Here is a 19,664-nt window from a genome sequence, read left to right as displayed (position 1 = left end):
TGGCAGCAGTAGAGAAGCATGGTTTTCTCAAAGTTGATGTTTACAAAGATGGAGCACGCAAAATAGTTCAAAATAAAGACGTTGCAAGTTAGATGTATCCTTGCTGGGAGATTTTTTCTGATTTGCTGGGACATTAGGTTTGCATCACATAAAAAACTGTATATATTCAAGGATGAGTTGGAGCAGAAGTTTAGCCGCTGTTTAGGCATGCCTGATTTAACTCTCATTCACTCCATACATATCCATCAATGACACATACCCAAAGTAAAAAGAAAGCCATGATTCGACCTTGCATTTATCCTCCTACGGATTATGGAGCCTACCAATCCAAAAGAACTATACCCAAGAAGAAAAGTTCATCAGTTTGTAGGTTTTGCTTTGCTAGGATTTTACTGTCTTTCCCTCATGCGAGCTTGCTTTCTTATCTCTCCCTCTTTTGCCTATACATTGCTCTTATTCACATTGCTAACCGATTGATGACGGGCGCTTGAAGAGGGATAAGTAACTTTAAGGTATGTCACCAGACCAAGTGCTCATTATCAAGGCTACAGACCTTACAAATAGCTAGAGCTCTGTATGAATTGATTCTAATCTAGCTAGTTAAGACTATCTTCATGACCCCCCAAATAAATGATGCGCTAAGCTTTGTTGGAGTAAATTCCAACTGAGGTGGTTTAAGGGTTTCACTGTTGAAATGTTTGGCGATAATACCCGAAAAGAACAGAGCATATCAGTTGTATACTCCTAGTCAGCAAGGCCTGGTGAACAAATTAGTGCAATCGTCATATAGAGAAGCCACTCTCTCATGTCAACTTTAGCAGAGTCAATCTTGGGCGAAGCCATAAGTTTGATGAATAGAAGGATATAGGAAAGATAAGTGGGCGACTAGACAATAAGTATAGGTCGAATGTTATTGTCAGCAGCAAGCAATAAATCTTTCCTTATTTTGGGGAAAGTGGGTAGGCAATTCCTACTTCCTTTTTTTTCCTGTATTCTGCTTCACGATCAGAGCGAATGAACCCAGCAGCCTGTGGTGCCGTTAGATCTTCATTTCCACATGGGACCTATAAAGAGTGAAATCACAATGGAAAAGGTGCTGTTACGAAAGTCCTACTGCCTACAAATTTAACAAGAGTTCCGAAATGACAGGGTGATCGTACAGTGCAATTAAGACGATGAGGACATTGCCTCAGCTGCATGTTTTGAAAGCCGGCTGGCATGTAAAAAACATCGAAATTATGCATGTATTTGGAGGTCGTCATCCCCTCCCCAGTCTCCCATCCTACAGCGTCATCATCCTGGGTTCATAAACTAAGGTGGATTTCTGAATGTAGCCTAATCAAGATAAGCATCGTGTCCTCGAAGTAAGTAATACAACATCGTTACCCAGCGTGGAAAAGCATTTATGTTATTGAAGGTCTAATCCCAAGCTCTAAAACCCAGATTCATGATTTTGAAAAACGTCCGACCGTACCAGTCAAGCAGAGCACAGACATCATAAGCTGCAGTGCTGTCATTCGAAGACCAGATTTATTCGACAAAGAAGAATGAAATTGGTCATAGAAACAAAACAAGGGAAACATACTTTATGCGACAATTCCATCCCTTTTGTGTTCTGTATCTAATTTGGTATATAATGTCCATTATTTCTGAACCACAGGTTAGCTACAAAAACATAAAACGAGAGCTTCAGTTGAATTACTATGACTTATACTTAATTGGACGTACCATCTGTGTCACCATTTTGTTTGGGTTCTTGAGACTTTCTACTGGAGTGGTTTTCGAGATGATGGTGGTGGTGGTGCCTTTTGTTGAATTCTTGTTACGGTACTGATGCTGCTAGCTTGAATATTCATTCTGCATCTCAACAAGAAGATTCTTCCGGCCAGTTCTTTTGGGAAAACAAAAAAAGTCAATCCGAAAACAGCATCAACCAACCAATAGATTCAGTCCTCTCTTATCTGAATTGCTCGGCAATACTGAGCCCCGAATTATTGCTTCGTCACCTGAGACCTCGGCATGTGGTAATTTCGGGACCCCATGCCCACTGGCAGCTGATTTCTCTCCGAGCAGATCCTGGTAGCCCATAAGCAAGGCTCAAACAAAAGGTTTTCATCCATGCTAGAAAAGATAGGCCCATATGATGATACTATAAAGAAACCCAAATCGAATCCACCAAGAGACGGAATTGTTTTTTCTTTCTCGATAATTATATACATATACTATTTTTTATATATATAGAGAAATGGTATAATTATAAATTTTTTTATTTTTTTTATTATAGTGGTGATAAAATTATAATTTTCAAATTTTTTAAAAAATAATTTTTTATATTTTTTTCCACTATGTACTTCATATTTTTATCATTTTATAATTGATATATTTATCACCTTTTTTATCTTTTTTTTTGTAATATTTTTTTAGTTCTTCCTCCTTTTTTCTTTACCTATTTTATGGAAAAAAATTATTTTTTTATTTTTTACAATTTAAATATTTATGGCTTGGCCTATTTATACTATTCTTGTTATTTTTATTTTTATTCTTTTGTGATTTTTTTTCATTTTTTTCCTTACATTTTTTTTTGAAATTATTATACAAAAACTAAGGAAATGATATTTTACTATAACAATTGCAACATTATTCTATTTTTCTGTTAAAAATTAATTTAATTACATGTTTTTATGTATACATTTGATATTTACTATATTTTATTATATGTAAATATTAATTTTTTAATTTACAGTTATATAAGAAAACACATTAATAATCCTACATATTAACTTTTTTGTGTTATAAATTTATTAAACCAGTTGAATAAAGTGTTAATTACACTTTGTTTTTTGTATTTATCAGCATATATAATTTTTAATATATTTAATTAAATGCATGCATGATTTTGTTAACTTACAGTCATAATTTTTTTTTAAAAAATAAATCTTGAATATTTATTTTTTATAAAAAAATAATTATTTAACCTGTGAAAAAGCAAGAAAAGTAGTATGTTTTCAATATCAAGTGCATCTTAGAAGGAAAAACTCATTTGATTTAATGACTGGAAAGTCAAGGTTTCTATACCTGACAATTTTGATCGATTTAACTGATGTTGTGTAAGGTGTTTTATATTATAGATTGATTGATTTAATTAATTAATTAATTAGAATGGATATAAACATATGATTATAGATTTAATGACCTGTTTTTTTCTCTTGATTTAACAAAATGAGAATGGATATAAACATATGATTATAGATTCAATGACCTGCTTTTTTCTCTTGATTTAACAAAATGTCACACCCTCTCTCCAATGGTAAGAAAAAACACGACAACAAGCAAAAAACGTGTCCTTGGCAATTGCTAGATGATATTTTTTTCTACATATTTTTATAATTTTAATATATTTTTAAACAAATAATATTTTTAAAAATAACTGCTAGAATAATTTTAAACTCCACCAAATCCACGCACAAAGTCGCACCGAAACGGGTGACCACAAATAAACGTGTGACCTTAGGGCTGAGCTGAAGTGTAATAAGCCCGTGTGAGGGAGCAACACACAATTAGGAGGGCCGAGCATCAAGACTGGCAAAATTACACGCCGAGTTTGTGCCACGTCGATGTTTTATCATGGTCGGCAGGTTAAGCGAAGAAGACCACATATAGAAAAGTCTCTTCTCTTCCGGTGGAGGTCAAGCAACCACGTGTCACCTGATCCTTGGTTTTGAAAAAGTTTAACGAGTAAAATTAGGGTTGGTTGGGGGTGACGTGTTGTCCCAGAGGAGAGGAAGGGAATGATCAATCCGTGGCAGTTGGATCTTGCATGGGGTCACGTGACTCAACCTGGCTATTTATGGGTCCTAGGAGGCAATTTTACTTTATGGGCAAAGAGTGCAATCTCCTATAGTAACTTCTTTGTTGTCTTGTTTTTTATTTGGAATTCTATAACTCTACAAGTAAAATACTTTATGTATTTATATATCTGTTTACTAAATAACTCCCAACAAATTATCCTCCATTTTTAAGCTTAAGTTTTTTTTTCAATATTAAAAAATAAAAATGGATCCAATGTGAAATGTTCTATGTAAAGGAGTCATAATCATATTAGTAATCATATAATAAAAAGCAAGATAACATTTATGCTCCATTCTTGCTACTTGTCAGGAGTTTTTTTTTTCTTTTTAATTTTAATATTTTTTTTAAATGATATAGTTTTAAAAATATTTTGGAAACAACACATAAGATATATACAACTTGTAAGTTATAAACAACTCTTTTGAATTGTTAAATAGTATAAAATAAATAAATTAAGTAAAAATATAAGCCTCAGAATATATCAAAGCTGCTATAATGATATTATCGGTAATATAAAAAAGATATCAACGAGACAAATCCAATTATTTTTATTTTTTTTCTTTGTATTTTTTATGAAATTATCTAAATTTTATTTTTATGTTCACAAAGTTAATAAGCTAACTTGGGTTGACACACATATTTTTTTTTATTTTTTTAATTATTTGTTTGAATAGATTATAAAATTGTAAAGGATCAAATTGAAAATAAAAACCAATAAAAAATAAAATAAAGAAAATAAGGGTAGAGATGCTTAAATCGAGGGCAACCCACGCTTCAGGGCTTGTTTATTTATTTATTTATTTGTGTTTTTTATAGGACAAATAACATGTCATTTGTTTTTATTTTTCTTTAAAAAAGTAAGAAAAATGTCACCTACTCTATTTAAATTTTATCGACCCGTAGTCACTAAAAATTTAAGATAAAAGTGTTTTAAATTCTAAAACTCTATTTTCAAGCATTGTTTTGACCCAAGAACATCTAAATTACACCTAGGAGACCCAAACAAACTTATTTATACTTTTAAATAACCCAAAAAAGATATGAAAACAAAAAATCAATCAAAAACTTTCAAGGTTGGATTTGATTTCTCAAGCAATTTAAAGGTGAAATAACATCTTAATGGAATTTTTCTCATCAAATAAATTTTGTAGACACTAAAATTGATTATTTTGGTGGTTGAAATCATTATCAATTGATCTTTTTTCTTTCTACAACTAGAATTCTATTATTTTCTCTTTCCTATCTCAAATTAGACACAAAAAATAAGAGAAATAAAGTTTTGGATAAAAAAATAAACTTTAAAAAAATCAAAGGGATTGAAAATGGATATGTTGCAAACTAAGAGGATTAAAGTAAATTTTTTTAATCATTTTCAAAACAACCATCTATTTCCTCTGGGGTTTTTTTATATTGGTCCTCTATTTTTTTGTTCTATAATTCCTTAACAAAATAGAAGCGAATGGCCTTCAATACGTGGCCATTGAATGATGCAATTGATGAAAAAAAAAGGTTGGATTACTTATTAAAATTAGTTAGAAACGACGATAAAAAAAAAAAAATCGGCGTAGACAAGGAAGTTAAGTAGACGATTAATTGAAAGGTCTAAAATGCAAGCTTACTGTTACAGACACGCAGCCCATCCACAGAGAGGGAGAGAGAGAGAGATTGCCATTTTTGTGTCCTCTGCCCTCACGCACCCACACAGTGACCGTAGTTTTCTGTCTTTCCAACCTCCCCAAAGCTGGAAACGGAGTAACTGTTCATGATTATGAACGCCAACTCCTCCTCTTCAACTTCAACTTCAACTTCGACAGCCGGAGCAGGAGCAGAAACAGGTGCGAATCCTGCTGGTCCTTCTCAATCAATGGCTACACCTACATCATCATCAACACCACCAGCTACAGGTACAGGTACAACAGCAGCAGCTAGTAGCGATGGCTCAGGCAAGAAAGTTAGAAAACCTTATACAATCACCAAGTCTCGTGAGAGTTGGACTGAAGAAGAGCATGACAAGTTCCTTGAAGCCCTTCAATTGTAAGTTTCCTTTTCGCCCTTGTTTCTATATCTACTCTCTACCCCCTCGTTTCTTTAGTTCTCTCTCTTGAAATTCAAAATAAGAAAGAGAAGGAAAGCAAGTACTAATTGCTTATTATTGTTATTATTATTATTAATCTTGTTTTAACAATTGACTTTGATTTAATGCCTTTGCTTCTTAGTTTTTGACAATTTGATGGTGGTACAAATACCTTTGAATCAATAGAAATTCTGTATGTTAAAAGCAAAATATAATTTGACATCGTACCACGTTTTGAACTTTCAATTTTCAAATCGCTAATCAAATGCTTCTTGATTCTGTACCATGCTTATCTAATTTTTTTTTTTTGTCTGGTCCTCTTCATTCAGGTTTGATCGCGACTGGAAAAAGATTGAAGATTTTGTGGGTTCGAAGACGGTGATCCAGGTCTGAATCATGCAGTGTTTTCGCTTTGCAGGTTAACGTATCTATCATGCTCTTTACTGATCATATACATCTGCAGATTCGGAGTCATGCCCAGAAATACTTTTTGAAGGTCCAAAAGAATGGTACAACGGCGCATGTTCCTCCTCCTCGCCCTAAACGCAAAGCCTCTCATCCTTACCCACAGAAGGCGTCGAAAAATGGTTTGACCTTTTTCATGGAATATGATGATAAATGCGGTTGTACTTTAAAGTTGCTTTCTTGACATGCTGTTTCTTAATTATTGCAGTTTTAGTGCCGCTCCCAGCATCCATGGCTTACCCTTTATCGATGAATACCTTTGCACCAGGGTATGCTCTATGGGATGAAACTTCAGTGTTAATAAACTCCGCAACAAGCAAAATCATGCCATCAGAAGATGAACTTCCAAATCTTCACGGAGCTGAAGGTGTGCACACTTCTTCATTTCTTATCTTCCTGTTATTGTATTAGTATATCATTTCTACTAGAGGGAACTTTCCAACACTTCTTATGGCTTGCAACCTTGCTGATTCAGCTGATATTGGACCAAAGTGTGTATCAAGGGTTAGTAACAATACTGTCAGTGGCCTTGGGACCTCAAGTAGAACATTGCCAAGTGCTGAGATGCCAAAACAAGGGAAGCAAGCGCCTGTGCTTCATGGTAACCCGTAATCCACAAGACTAAAGTTGTTAATTTTCCACTTATACTGACCTTAAACTCAAAAACAAGTAATTTTCCACTTATACTGACCTTAAACTCAGAAAAAAGAATAAAAAGCTCTATCTTACTTCTTTCCTATTGTCTGCAGGTATACCAGATTTTGCAGGTATACCAGATTTTGCTGAAGTATATAGCTTCATTGGAAGTGTTTTTGATCCAGACACGAAAGGGCATATGAAAAAGCTACAGGAAATGGACCCTATAAATTTTGAAACTGTGAGTTGAATTGAATTGAGATGCCTCTTTGTCCAATGATACTATGCAAAGATAAGTATTTGTATAATCATAGAGAAAATTAGATATGCAGTTTAGCAGTGAGAAGTGGTTCATTATTATAGTGGAAGTCTATCCTACAGTACAATAAATGAACCTCTGATTCTTATCTTTCTACTCAAGCATTGTATATTATGCAAGGGGACTACAGAAGTTAATAGTATCGTTGGAGCACTAATAAGATTTAGTAGAAATTTGGTTGCGAGCCACGTATTGCTGGTAAATTGGTAATATGAACCAGTGTTCTGTGTCTGGGAACTTAAACTAAGGATCTGAAAATAACACTCAAGAATGAGGATTGCCACGTGTATTGGATTGAAGATTTTAGTCTCACCTGTTATTTACAACTCAATCAGATTTTACAGGGTTACACTGCCATCCTTCTTTAGATAGACATCAATTTAATACATAAAGAGAAAGATCTATGTTAATTTTTCTGGTTTAACCTGACAGAAGTGGATTTCATTTGGAGCTATCATGGCGAGTTACTTTTGGATATAGTGAGCCAATGTCAGGGGAAGTCCTCTCCATCACTAGATATAATTTTCATCCCATATAGCAACATTATGATTTTCTACTCCATAAAATTAAGAGCTGACCTGGTTCATGTTCGTCTCACTTGTGAGTTTGATGGGATGTTTGGCTCTTCAAAATCAGCTCTTCAACTCCTCAACTTGATTAAGATTGCAGTGATTCAAGTAAATTATTAGAGAGGCGGTTGGGGGGGGGGAGTTTCCATCTGCTATGATGTGTAGTATCAGTGTGTTAGTGGAGTTCTCAAAATAGGACAAGATTGCATCTTTTTCCCATCATGGTGTTAGTTAAAATAACTTTGGTGTGTACTTTCTAATTTTCCTGATTATTCCCATGTTCTCTGTGTATAATTCCTTTTGGTGTCTTGCAGGTTTTGTTATTGATGAGGAACCTTACTGTTAACTTGTCTAGCCCTGATTTTGAGCCATATGTAAGTGTTAATATTTTGTAAGCATGTTCATAACAGCTCTTACCAGCATGCATGTATGTTACTACTTATTTTGATATATTGCAACCATAATCTGATTATTATGGAAAAGCTGAGGTTTCATTCAATGCTAAAGTTTTAACATGTTAGATTTCTTTGTTGTTTTTTCCATGAAGCTGAGAACTTGCCCTAATAGTTTTTACAGAGAAAACATTTGCTGTGTTGTAACATGGAAGTTTCATCTGTGTAAGACTTTTGGTGGTCATTTCTCTCTGAAAAAGATCTTTGTGTAGAAGCCTTGTCTAAGTGAATTTATGGGGCTGTCTCAAAAGGAATGTTAAATGATCTGATGGAAAATTGTCTAGAGGGGGGATGATAAATGACGATAGAAAATGTTGAAATTATAGCAAAGTGTGGATTGCCATTAACAGTTTATCAGGCCTCTTGGCTTTCTTTTTTTTGTGCCTCCCTTTCTTTTCAAGTCCTGATAAAGTTGCAGGCTCTGTAATTATTTTCAATTATAACTTGCCTCTGCAGATATTCCTCACTTATTTTGACCAAGTAAGATGAAAATCTGCTGACGTTGCTCACGTATAATTCATATGACACCACATACATAACTTGCAGGTATGATGCATGTGGAAACAAAGATAAGCATCAGCGTTTGCATCTATCTCTTCGTTAATTTTTCATTCCTGAATGTGCATGTAGTTTGGTGTGTGCTCCTACAAGATTCTGAATAGAATAAAAGGCCCAGGAAAAATTTTCCTATGAAATATCTTCGAACAAGTTCTTTAATTTATTTGCTAGTTTACATATTATTTTTTTTATAGATTCTTCAATGATTGTTCTGTAATCTTGGCTAGTTTACCTCCTTGGTTGATTTAGAGGAAGGTCATGTCATCATATGATGTCAATACCAAAGCAGTGGGAGTTTCTGCCCTGAATCAGACCAATGATATAGCATGTTGAACTACTTACATTTTGCTGACTTGTACGTTTTTCGTAATCTTCATTTATTTTTCATTTCCTAGCTTCTCTAGGCTCTAACTTCATCTTCACATCTTTCTTTGCAGTAACGTGGTGATGTTGGCTGGAATTCTTGCTGCATCACTAAAATCAAATAAATGTGCCTGCTTTATCTTTCTGCACATGCCTGGAAGTTCATTCTGAGACAGACAGTGGCAGCCACGCCAAGGGAGAGTTTATGATGGTAGAACAAAGTTTTCTACTGATTTTCAAGGTCCATGAACGGTGAACCTTGACGTCTACTGACCTGAATAGCAATGGCTGTTTCTATTCTATTGACGATTTGGCCTTCAACCAAACAAGTGTGTATATCTTGTGAGACCTGTTCGGCCGTCCCTTGAGATTAATATATAGTTTTGCATATAGCGGGGTACATTTTGCCGAGGCCTTGTAACTAAAAGAACTAGAACACACGAGGAAAAAGTACTTCCCTTCCCTTCAGACTTGTGAAGTAGGTTACTCTGTATTAGCATGACCTCCATTTGTTGACAATATACTGTGTTTTTGCTTCTGTAATTTTTCAGCTAAGAAATCGGATTTCTTTCCCAGGATTGAACTACAGTGCGCATCTAGCCTTTTATCAAGAGGGTGGACAGGCTTTATCAAGAAAATAATAATTGTCTTTACCTTCCTGGAATCAACTGTATACTGTGGGTCTTACCTTTAACTCGGGTCTCTGCTGGTATGGTGTCGTCTTAAAACTCGCTTTATTTTGCCTGTTTGGTATTTGACTGGATAAATTTTATTTTAGTTTTTAGTTAAAATTATTTTTTATATTTTCAGATTGTTTTAAATGTTGATATCAAAAATATTTTTTAAAAAATAAAAAAATTATTTTAATATATTTCTCAACGAAAAAATATTTTAAAAAGTAATTATTACTACATTTCCAAATATCTCATAATAATTTTTCTATTATTAGTAATTTTGGCATTCATGAAGGTTGCTTGTGTATTAATAAAATTTTCATTTTAAGAAAATAAAAAAAATGAATAAAACTATACTAACATAAAATATTTAAGGTACAAAAATGAACAAAGATTGTATTTTATGCTTTACTATATTTTAACATGATTATACAAATCATTTTATTTTAAAGAATTACTTACTTTGTAATAAATATTAAAGTTATAGATATGAACCAAGGATCCTTATAAAAAATAACAAAGGTTAAATTTAATAATTTGTTTAATTTTAATGTAATTTAAGTATGAATCTCTCTCTTTTGGATAAAAAGGGCTTTATTTTTTAATTTTAATTACTATATGTTGTATAAATAGAAACTTAAAATATAGGCATAAACAAATATTTCACGATTTCTTTTATTTAAAGGAGTTCTTTTAGTATCAATGGTACAAAGGAATAATAAAAAATCATATGAATCTTTCGTCTAAGATAATAAAAATAATTTAATATAAAATATAACTCAATAATTTAATAATTTCTAAAAAGAAAAAAAATCAATTATCTAATTTAATAATTTAATAAAATTCTGAAGCATATCTATTATTTTCAGATTTTAATACATAGCTTGTGTTAATTTATTTTAGTCAACATAAAGTATTAATTATAATTATAAAGTATTAATTATTATTATAACAATGTCTAAAAGTAAGTAGAGGTGAATTCACTATTCACCTTTAACCTTCACGTAGCATTGTTAATTCGAGCAGTGATTTGATTTATTTTTTTTCGTCTTTTAATTTTTGTATTGATTTTTTTTAATTTTAATTTTTAATATTAAACTAATTTAGAATTAAGTTTTATAATTTTATTTTAGTTTATTTTCTATAGAATTATTGCGATTTTAAATAAATATCTCGATATTGAGCTAATGCTTAATTTTACAAGCAACTATTTTTATTATCATATAATTAAATAAAAAATAGTTAAACATAAATTTATTAAACCTATTAGAGTCCATAATTGAGTTGTAGGTTTGGAGGGTTTTTCAATGTTATTAAACCTAGTAGAGTCCATGATCCAAGATGCAAATTTGACAATTTAACTTAGGTTGATTGACATTGAGTTTCATAATTTGTTTTAGTTTGCTTTTATAATATTATTGTATCTCAAACAAACATATTGATATTAGGTTATTACTTCATTTTGCAAGTGTTTATTTTTATTATTATATAATTAAATACAAAATAATTTTATAAAATAAAGTTATTAAAGTTAGTGTAGTCCACGACTTGGGTTATATGCTTGAGAGTTAACTAAAGTTATCAAATCCAATGGAGCTCATGACCTATATTGTGGGCTTAGCAGGTTAACTAAGGTTAGTCTGCCAATCCCAGATTTGATTTAATATGTTTTCATTTGAATAATATCATCTTGAATTTTTTAAGTCAAAATATATTTTTATTAGTCGTTCAACTTGTTTTTGGATCTGAAAAATTGACCAAATGACGTTGGGCAAACCCCACATGATTTAATTTGATACCAAGACTAGACAAGAAGTTGAGTTGAAAGGTTTTAAAATTGATCAACTAGATCGGATTTAATGACACTATCAAAGAGTTTCCTATAACCTAGATATCATTTTTCACATTAATATTTTTTACTTTGATTTATAGCATAGCACAAACCAATTATCAAGTTAGATATTATATGGATTAGGTGTGATTTAAAAAGATTATTTTATACTATTTAAGATTTATTGTGATATATAAATAGACATTTAATGAAAAAATGAGATTAACTTCTTTTTTTAAGAATTATATTAATATTTACCTTATTTTTTTTAATTAGATATAAAATTTGATTTATAGTATTAACACATTTTGTATTTATATGTTTATATGCAACTCCACTTTCTAAAAAGAACCAGTTAAATTGATGTGCAAGAGAAAAAATAATAATAATACTACATTACTACTATGCCAAGAAGTAGATCTCACCACCATGAAGAGAAAAGATCATCCTCCAGATATAATCTTTATAAATCAAAAGGCAAGGCCATGATGATTTATAACCATCGTCATTGCTCCTTTTAGTAGCCTATAACATAATAAACTATGATGAGGCAATGACAAAATCCTTACATGCCAAATAGAAAATTTTCTATTATATCAAAATATGTATATTCACCTATCTAAATATTTTGTAGGCACAAAGATGAATATAAATAACCATGATAGTTTGTCTAACCTTAGAAAACATGTGTAAAACATAAGAAACAATCTTGAGTCAGTAATACATATTATCAATGTAGTGTGTGAAATTCTCCCAACCAATATTTCATGGATCTTCATGAGCCTGATACCATAGTTTAGAGCCTGGTTCCATACTTACTTTCTTTTATTTATATAGTAAGTTGATTGCTAATTTTAGTACAAATATTTTATCAAAAAAGAGTTCAAATAAACACTTGGCCATTACTCAAAGAGTGAGAAATAAAATATTTAACAAATAGATGTTCAAATCAAAAGGTTTGCTAGAACCAACAGGAATAAAAGCCCTAATCAGTAAGGATATGTATCTACTCCTTACAATAATGACTTTATGCACTCATAGATAAAAGTCTTTTAAATACAAAAGGAATTCATAAAAAAGTCATGTACGATTGAAATGAGCAAATATTGTAAGACACGAGTACCCACGTTTTCATAACCACATGAAAGAGTCTCTAAAACACATGTAACCCTATCAGACAACTCTTAAACTTTCATAAATAACCCTAAAGGTTTAATACATAACAGACTTATATACCCATAACTCATTACTACTCCTTTGAACTATTATAGTTGAAGTACTAATAATTATAAGAGGAAAAGATTTCATGTAATACTTTATCACTTATAAAGAAAGACCCTGATAAGAGAAACTTAAAAAAATACTACCTTTTCTATAAAGACAAGGGCATGATACAAATGAATGTTATGCTCTTAAAAAAATATGTAAAGAGACATTTAGTAAAGGGTATCTCTAATGTTTTGTAAAGAAAATAGTAGAACATAAAAAACAAGAAAGAGAAGTTAATTCTCTCATATGTCATTAATAAAAATCAATATAATCATGAAAGGAATCTTAGTAGGTGAAGGAAAGCTTATGGAAAACAAGTACTCTTCTCAAGAATCCAGAATTACGAGCCAAATATATTTGCTCAAGAATCTAACATTGGTTCCATGCTTATTTGCTTTGAGGCAAGTTTTGCACCTATTCACAATTTGACTCGCATTATGAATTAGTTTAGGTCAATAAAAGCGTTCTTGCACAAGCTATTGTATCTTCTCCCTTTCAAAATACCTAATAAGATAACCATCATATTTCATGAATTATAGCTTTCTGAGCATAACTTTATAGCATATAAAGTGTCTTTCCTTTATGTAAAAAGTTATCTTGCAAGAATTACTTATTCTTTGGTTCACTTAAACAAGCTTTCCAAAGAAAGTTAAAATCTAGATCATTTTTATATAATTTTTTTTTTTATATTTCAAAGTCCATTACCATAGCTTGCATTGTATTTATAAGAGCATATATTAGTTTGGACCATCTTTAAATTGGTTTAATTTTCTAGGTTTTTATTTCAAAATAAATTGTAAGAATTGAAGAAACTCTACCTATATTACATGTTAAATGTTGAGCTTTTGTTAGCTACTCAAATACTTAAGTGCTTCATAATTAAAATAAATAACAAATTCTTTAGATAATAAATAATGACTCTAATGGTTTAGTGCTCAGATGATAGCATAGAACTCCTTGTCATATATTTAGTACTTCTTTCTTCTAAGCTTTTCGCTAAAATAAGCTATTAGCCTCCCTTCTTGAATTAGAACAACTTCAATTCTCATTTTAAAAGCATACAATTAACTTAAAAGATTGTTATAAAATTTAAAAAAGGTAGAACGAGAGGTTCGATCATCTTAGTCTTAATAAGATCAAAATTAGCTTGAGCAGTGTCAGTCCACTTTAAAACCTCTTATTTTAGACACCCGGTAATAGGAGAAATCAATATGCTAATTTTTTTTTTATATATAAATCATCTATAGGATAAGACCAAGCTATGAAAACTCTAGATATTAAAAGTGGTTTTTAAAGTTGGCTAGCTCAAAATTGTATTTACCTTACAAGAGTTAGTTTTAATTTCTATGTTGGAAATAATATAGTCAATAACAAGAATATTATTAGAAAAGAAATGACACTTCTTGAGGTCAATCCTATGATTAAATTTTTGTATATCAAACTCTACAATCGATGTTACTTTTTTCACTTTCATGAAAGTTAATCAATAACCAAGCAAGCTCTAATGTCAATTTATAGTGTAAACAATCTAAAATATCAAACTAATTTGTAAATACATCAATATAAAGACAAGCACAATCAATCACCTATGAGTACACATGTAATGTATCATGGTATGCTCTTGCCTAGAACTTAGCCCACCTAACCATACTATCTCACAATCAACTAAATAGTCACTCGTCATTGGGAGATAATTTTTGACATAATTATGCTTAAAATAAATTACATAGTTTATTCACACATTTTTCCTCTAACTCGTGCAAGTTCACTTGATTCATAGATATGTTAATGTTCATGAATCACTAGGTAAAGAATTCAATTCATTAAATCACTCAAAAACATAAAAAAATATATATATTTTAAGAATCACATTCATTGCATTTTTCATCTTCAATTCCCCTACACTTTTACAAAACTAAGTGTCAAAGGTCTTTAAGAGGACTTGTTTTGTAGGAGTTTGTGGACTATCAGTCAAACTCTTTTTTTCTAATCTTTAAACCCTTTTAAATAGTTGTAAAAAGACCTGAATTTCATTAAAGTTTGTTTTACACTTTGTCACAACTCAAGTAAAATATCAAATATCATCATGTTAATATTCAACTATTTAATTATTGATAATACAATACCTAATTATTTAGTTTTGATAATCAAAAGAGATTATGTTATAATTAAGAATGTATTCCTTCGTGACTACAAAACAAAAAGTGTTCTCCCTAGCAACATGCTTTGATTATATCTTCAATATCCGGATCATCCCCTGCTTCTTTATCCTGCCCAGTCAAAGAAATTTTCATTATATTACAAAAAAATAATAATAATAAATTAAGAATCTATTGCATTTTAGCATTAATACTTCAAAATAATTTAGTTTATAAAGGTTGAATAGGGCTTTAATTTGGCCTTTTATATAGCTCAATTTAGAAGAAAGAATGTGCGGAGGGTTTTATATAATATCTAAAATCCAAGATATGTAAATAAAAAGTTATTTAGTATTTGAAATAGTGATTAATTAATATGTTCAAGTTCTTCGATTTATTATTCTTAATATAAGAAACATTAGACTTATGATAGAAGTTTAAGTACTTGTAAAAACAATCCTAATAAGAAGGATTTAAAGACCCTCCAATGATAAAATCAATATATTTATGAGAAATGTATTAAATAACTTAAAAAAACCTTAAATTTAAGAAATAAAGATTAATTTTTTTTTAGTTTTAAGTTGGTTAATTATATGAAATCTATATTTTTATCTTAAAGGATGAAAAATTCTAACATTTTACCTAGATGATTTAGGGGTATTTATACCCTTAGAACTTCGTTGTTTTTAGACAAGGAAAAGATTGGAAAGTCTTCTATTTTCGGTAACATTAATGAAAAACAAATATCTCTTACATATCATTAATGAGATGGTAAGTATGGTATGTCTCTTAATACACCTATAAGTATAAGAATAACAGTTTATCATGTCTTTTATACTTTTATTATAGAGGATTGTTCAGGATTAAACATATAGCCTTAAAATTTGGTAATGTTCAAGTTATTTGGATCTGACATGCTTTTCATATTCACGTTACCTTAAACTTGAATAACTATTAATCCCAAGTACTTTGGATATAATATATCATCAAATCCATAATAAATTTTTATTTATAAAAATCTTAATTAAAAAGTTAACTCATCAGAGTTTTCAAATTAAGGCCATAAAAAGTTTTAATTATACATGACGTCATGCCCAAGAAGACTCCATGGTGATTTGGACATTCAAATTTTCCATCAAGATGACTTCAAACTTGAAACAACACAGTTCCCATTCTCTACTAACTAGCTAAATCAGAATTAGAGAGGACAAGGAAAAGTCTCGGCACTAACCTTGTGGATGTATGAGATATTCGTTTTACCAGGACCTGCGACTATAATTCCACCTTGCTGCCTGAGAATCAATCAAGTTGACATTTGTTAACAAAATTTTCAGGATTATTTAAAGACCACCTAAAAGTTCTGATTGAGACCAAATGTATATTAGACATGATAACAATTCTCCTTGTGGCAAGTGTAAAATTTCGTTCTTCCAGTTTCAGGTAACTTCTTGTGAATCTCATAATGGCGACTATGATTGCGAGAAGATGGATCACATACCAGCCGCCTTTAGCCACAGTGTCCCCTTCAAACGAAAGTTTCCAGTCTTGTCGATACCCTTCCATGTACAACTGTATTATCTTAAGGCCTGCCTGCAGATTTGAGAAAGCCTCTTTACAATAGAGAAATGCTATAATTTTGGACATCAATTCTCCAGGTTACTAGTTCTTTATAATTTTGGGATATCCCAATTACTACAAGTCAGCAGAGCACATACACTTGAAATTAAGAAGGCACTACTAAATAACTCAAAGAAGATTTCAATGGATTGTGCATACATACTTTAGGAGTAAATGTGGTTGAGACCCCAGAAACAAATTGTAATGCCTTGTATGATGAGTGGCTAGGATCTGCATAAACTTCTGAAAAGGAAAACAATAAAAGAAGAAAAAGGTTTTGCCATTAAGTTGCAATTAGAAGGAGACCAACCATATCAATAACATTGGCATATCGAGAATTTGCCTCGGATTGCTACATGGTTATCAAGGCTATGCTATCTGAAAGGTAACATACCTCCTTTGAATTTCGTTTGCTCAGAGAATGTTTTTGCCTACACCAAGTTACCAGTGATGGTCAAAACAACAAATAGCTGGCCAACATAAGCGACACTATGGAAATGCAGTTTATAGTCAATACCACATTCTTTTAACTCTTGTTCTTCATGAATTATACAAGCACGCTATCACTACATTCTTAGTTCCTGAAAACTGAAGCAATTATGCAAAGAAATTGAGAAAAAATATACCTGATCAACACTTCCAGGACCGATTAAAACAAGTGCCACCCCAGATGCATCCATTACATCCTATTGACATATTTGATATACAAATCACTTGCCGTGAAGACTTTATAGTATAAGTCCACAAAATCAATAAACAGCAATTACCTTCTTGGCTGCAAGGTAATCAGCCCGTCTCCGGCAAAGAACACATCTGAAATCGAACTGAATTTACATAAGAAACAAAGCGAAAAATTAAGGAGGGGTAATGAGATGAGGCAAAGCTTTTGGTTACCCAAAGTGCCGAGCAAATGCAACAACAGCTTTCCTATCTTTCCACAAATCAGAAATTGGAATTGCGTTTCCATTCAAACCAAACACTTCCACGGTATCCAAGATATTTTTGGTGTCTTCACTAACTAAACCAGAACCAGCTTCGATTCCTAATGATCGCGTCACAAACATTCAAACTTATATTGATCAACTCAAAAAGAAAAGAAAAGAAATATAATTGAATACACGCAACAAGAAACAGATGCTACTTGCCTGGAGATCGAGAGATTGCAGAGGCTTTAGTGTTGCTTAGCTGTGGGGAACAAATGCTTATAATTTTGCTGGACTCAAGCTTTGCTGTGGATTTATTGAGGAATATAGGAGTTTGGTGATTGGTGGTGATTTTTGGCTTTAGGGTTTTCGTTAACAGAGCTGCAGAGGGAGATAAAACTGCCATAGCTTCGAAGACAGGCATATTCTTTTGCTTTCTATGGAGTGGAGCTGTAGAGGTGAAGGGGTAGTGGTGGTGGGTGGTTGCTCTTTATTTTAAAAGACGGTTTTTATTCAGTGGCAGGCGGGATTTACACGTGGCACTGTCCCATGCTAAAAATCTTCAATATGTAATTTTTGTTTGGCTATATTATCAAAATCTAATAAAAAATGATAAAAAACATTTATAAAAAATTTAAAACACTTTCCATAAAAAAAAATCTAAAAACTAAAGTAATACAATATGTAAAAAACAATAAAATATTAATAAAATATCTTAAAATATAATATTGTTATAAAATAATAAACTGCTAACATATTTATATAGAGAATAATATATTAGAATATATTAATATATAATATAAAAGTTTGTTTAATTGATATACGAGTATATATAATATTTTAATTTACATAATACTTCTATAAAATACGTTCAAATACAAAACAAGTTATATTATATATTATATTATGCATTAATCATACATTTTAAATTATATAAATTGTGTTATTAAATTAAAATACCATAGAAAAGAAATTTATTTTCAATGTTGTTCAAATACCAAAAAATAGTTATATATCTATAATGTTATACTTCATATACTTATATTATATGTTAGTTACATTTTATAAAATAAACTGTATATAAATAATAAAAAAAATTATAAAATAAACTGTATATAAATAATAAATTGTTTTTCTACCATTTCACTTTTTATAAGTAATTAAATAGTTATATTTAGTGTTCTAAAAATATGATAGATAAACTTAAAAAACAAATATTAATAAATGATTTTCAGTTATATTTTTTATAATATATCTAAATATTAAAAAATATTTTTTAAATTATTTCTCATTATACTACTAAAATCATTATAAAAAATTAAAAAAAAAAATTCATTAACAACCGCACCTAAATCATTTCAGCAAATACGATAATGGGACAGAGTCCTTACAGTGGTGGAGCCACAATAAGATAAGAGGAGGCAATTGCCACCTTAATTCATTTTTTTTATAGGGTTAATTTTCTTTATTAGTTATTAATTCATCCAAGGTTTTTTTTGTTTTTTATTATTATCCTTTTTTTACAAAATTTATTTTTAAATCTTAAATTATTAATTAGTTAAACAAGTAATCTTTTATATTTTATATTTTAGGAAATGTTCCTTTATTTTTTTATTTGTTTCATTCTTTAATATTTTTTTATTTTTTATAATTAGTTATTGAAAATATTGAGTTTTATAATAATTTATGGATTTGTTGAATTAATATGTATATGAGTAATATTAGATGCCACTAGATATGAATTGAAATAAGTTTTAATGAATTGATAAGTATTTCATGTGAATAATGATAATGATAAATTTATTAATGATTAAAAATAAAATATACGACAACTCAAAAAATTAGAAATATAACAAATAAATAAAAAAAATATTTAATATTTATGTTTAACCTATTTGTATAAAACAACAAATCAGTAAAAATAATA

The 19,664-nt window shown here is 30.5% G+C and overlaps 2 protein-coding genes across 11 annotated transcripts; one reads left to right on the top strand and one right to left on the bottom strand.

Annotated features, from left to right (window-relative positions):
* Positions 1-5,407: 5,407 nt before the first annotated feature.
* LOC105110710 (protein REVEILLE 8-like) lies at positions 5,408-9,865 on the top strand. Of its 9 annotated transcripts, none has more exons than XR_839517.1 (9): positions 5,408-5,883; positions 6,253-6,310; positions 6,387-6,510; positions 6,597-6,755; positions 6,864-6,989; positions 7,138-7,265; positions 8,227-8,286; positions 9,150-9,277; positions 9,360-9,865. XR_839517.1 is itself a non-coding variant. In XM_011005834.1 (9 exons), exons 1-8 carry the CDS (start codon positions 5,612-5,614, stop codon positions 9,253-9,255), a joined length of 1,011 nt encoding a protein of 336 aa, XP_011004136.1. In that variant the 5' UTR covers positions 5,408-5,611; the 3' UTR covers positions 9,256-9,277; positions 9,360-9,865. The 9 variants fall into 9 exon arrangements, 5 of the variants coding, with proteins under 5 accessions (XP_011004136.1, XP_011004138.1, XP_011004137.1 ...); XM_011005834.1 differs by having other exon boundaries at positions 9,172-9,277; XR_839518.1 differs by lacking the exon at positions 9,150-9,277 and adding an exon at positions 8,821-8,910 and having other exon boundaries at positions 5,409-5,883.
* A 5,205-nt stretch (positions 9,866-15,070) lies between these two features.
* On the bottom strand, positions 15,071-18,231 carry LOC105110709 (Thioredoxin superfamily protein). 2 transcript variants are annotated; one of them, XM_011005833.1, is made up of 9 exons: positions 17,960-18,231; positions 17,709-17,856; positions 17,582-17,627; positions 17,441-17,500; positions 17,209-17,245; positions 16,978-17,054; positions 16,696-16,787; positions 16,429-16,489; positions 15,071-15,329 (listed from the first exon to the last, which is right to left on the bottom strand). In XM_011005833.1, the coding sequence occupies exons 1-9, from the start codon at positions 18,159-18,161 to the stop codon at positions 15,273-15,275; spliced, it is 780 nt and encodes a 259-aa protein (XP_011004135.1). In that variant the 5' UTR covers positions 18,162-18,231; the 3' UTR covers positions 15,071-15,272. The 2 variants fall into 2 exon arrangements, with proteins under 2 accessions (XP_011004135.1, XP_011004132.1); XM_011005830.1 differs by having other exon boundaries at positions 16,978-17,057; positions 17,960-18,230.
* Positions 18,232-19,664: the final 1,433 nt, after the last annotated feature.

Source organism: Populus euphratica, unplaced genomic scaffold (genome assembly GCF_000495115.2).
Source record: "Populus euphratica unplaced genomic scaffold, PopEup_1.0 scaffold264.1, whole genome shotgun sequence".
NCBI lineage: Eukaryota > Viridiplantae > Streptophyta > Magnoliopsida > Malpighiales > Salicaceae > Populus > Populus euphratica.
The sequence above is the reverse complement of the archived record's forward strand: the minus strand, read 5'-3'. Positions and strand labels throughout refer to the sequence as shown.

Bases quoted from the DNA above. Each gene is read 5' to 3' on its own strand.
- LOC105110710 (XM_011005834.1), top strand. From the start codon at position 5,612: ATGATTATGAACGCCAACTCCTCCTCTTCAACTTCAACTTCAACTTCG. The intron at 5,884-6,252 runs GTAAGTTTCCTT...CTCTTCATTCAG, and splicing joins TTCCTTGAAGCCCTTCAATT to GTTTGATCGCGACTGGAAAA. The intron at 6,756-6,863 runs GTGTGCACACTT...TTGCTGATTCAG, and splicing joins AAATCTTCACGGAGCTGAAG to CTGATATTGGACCAAAGTGT.
- LOC105110709 (XM_011005830.1), bottom strand. From the start codon at position 18,161: ATGCCTGTCTTCGAAGCTATGGCAGTTTTATCTCCCTCTGCAGCTCTG. The intron at 17,058-17,208 runs GTATGTTACCTT...TTTCCTTTTCAG, and splicing joins GCAAACGAAATTCAAAGGAG to AAGTTTATGCAGATCCTAGC. The intron at 16,788-16,977 runs GTATGTATGCAC...TCAAATCTGCAG, and splicing joins CAACCACATTTACTCCTAAA to GCAGGCCTTAAGATAATACA.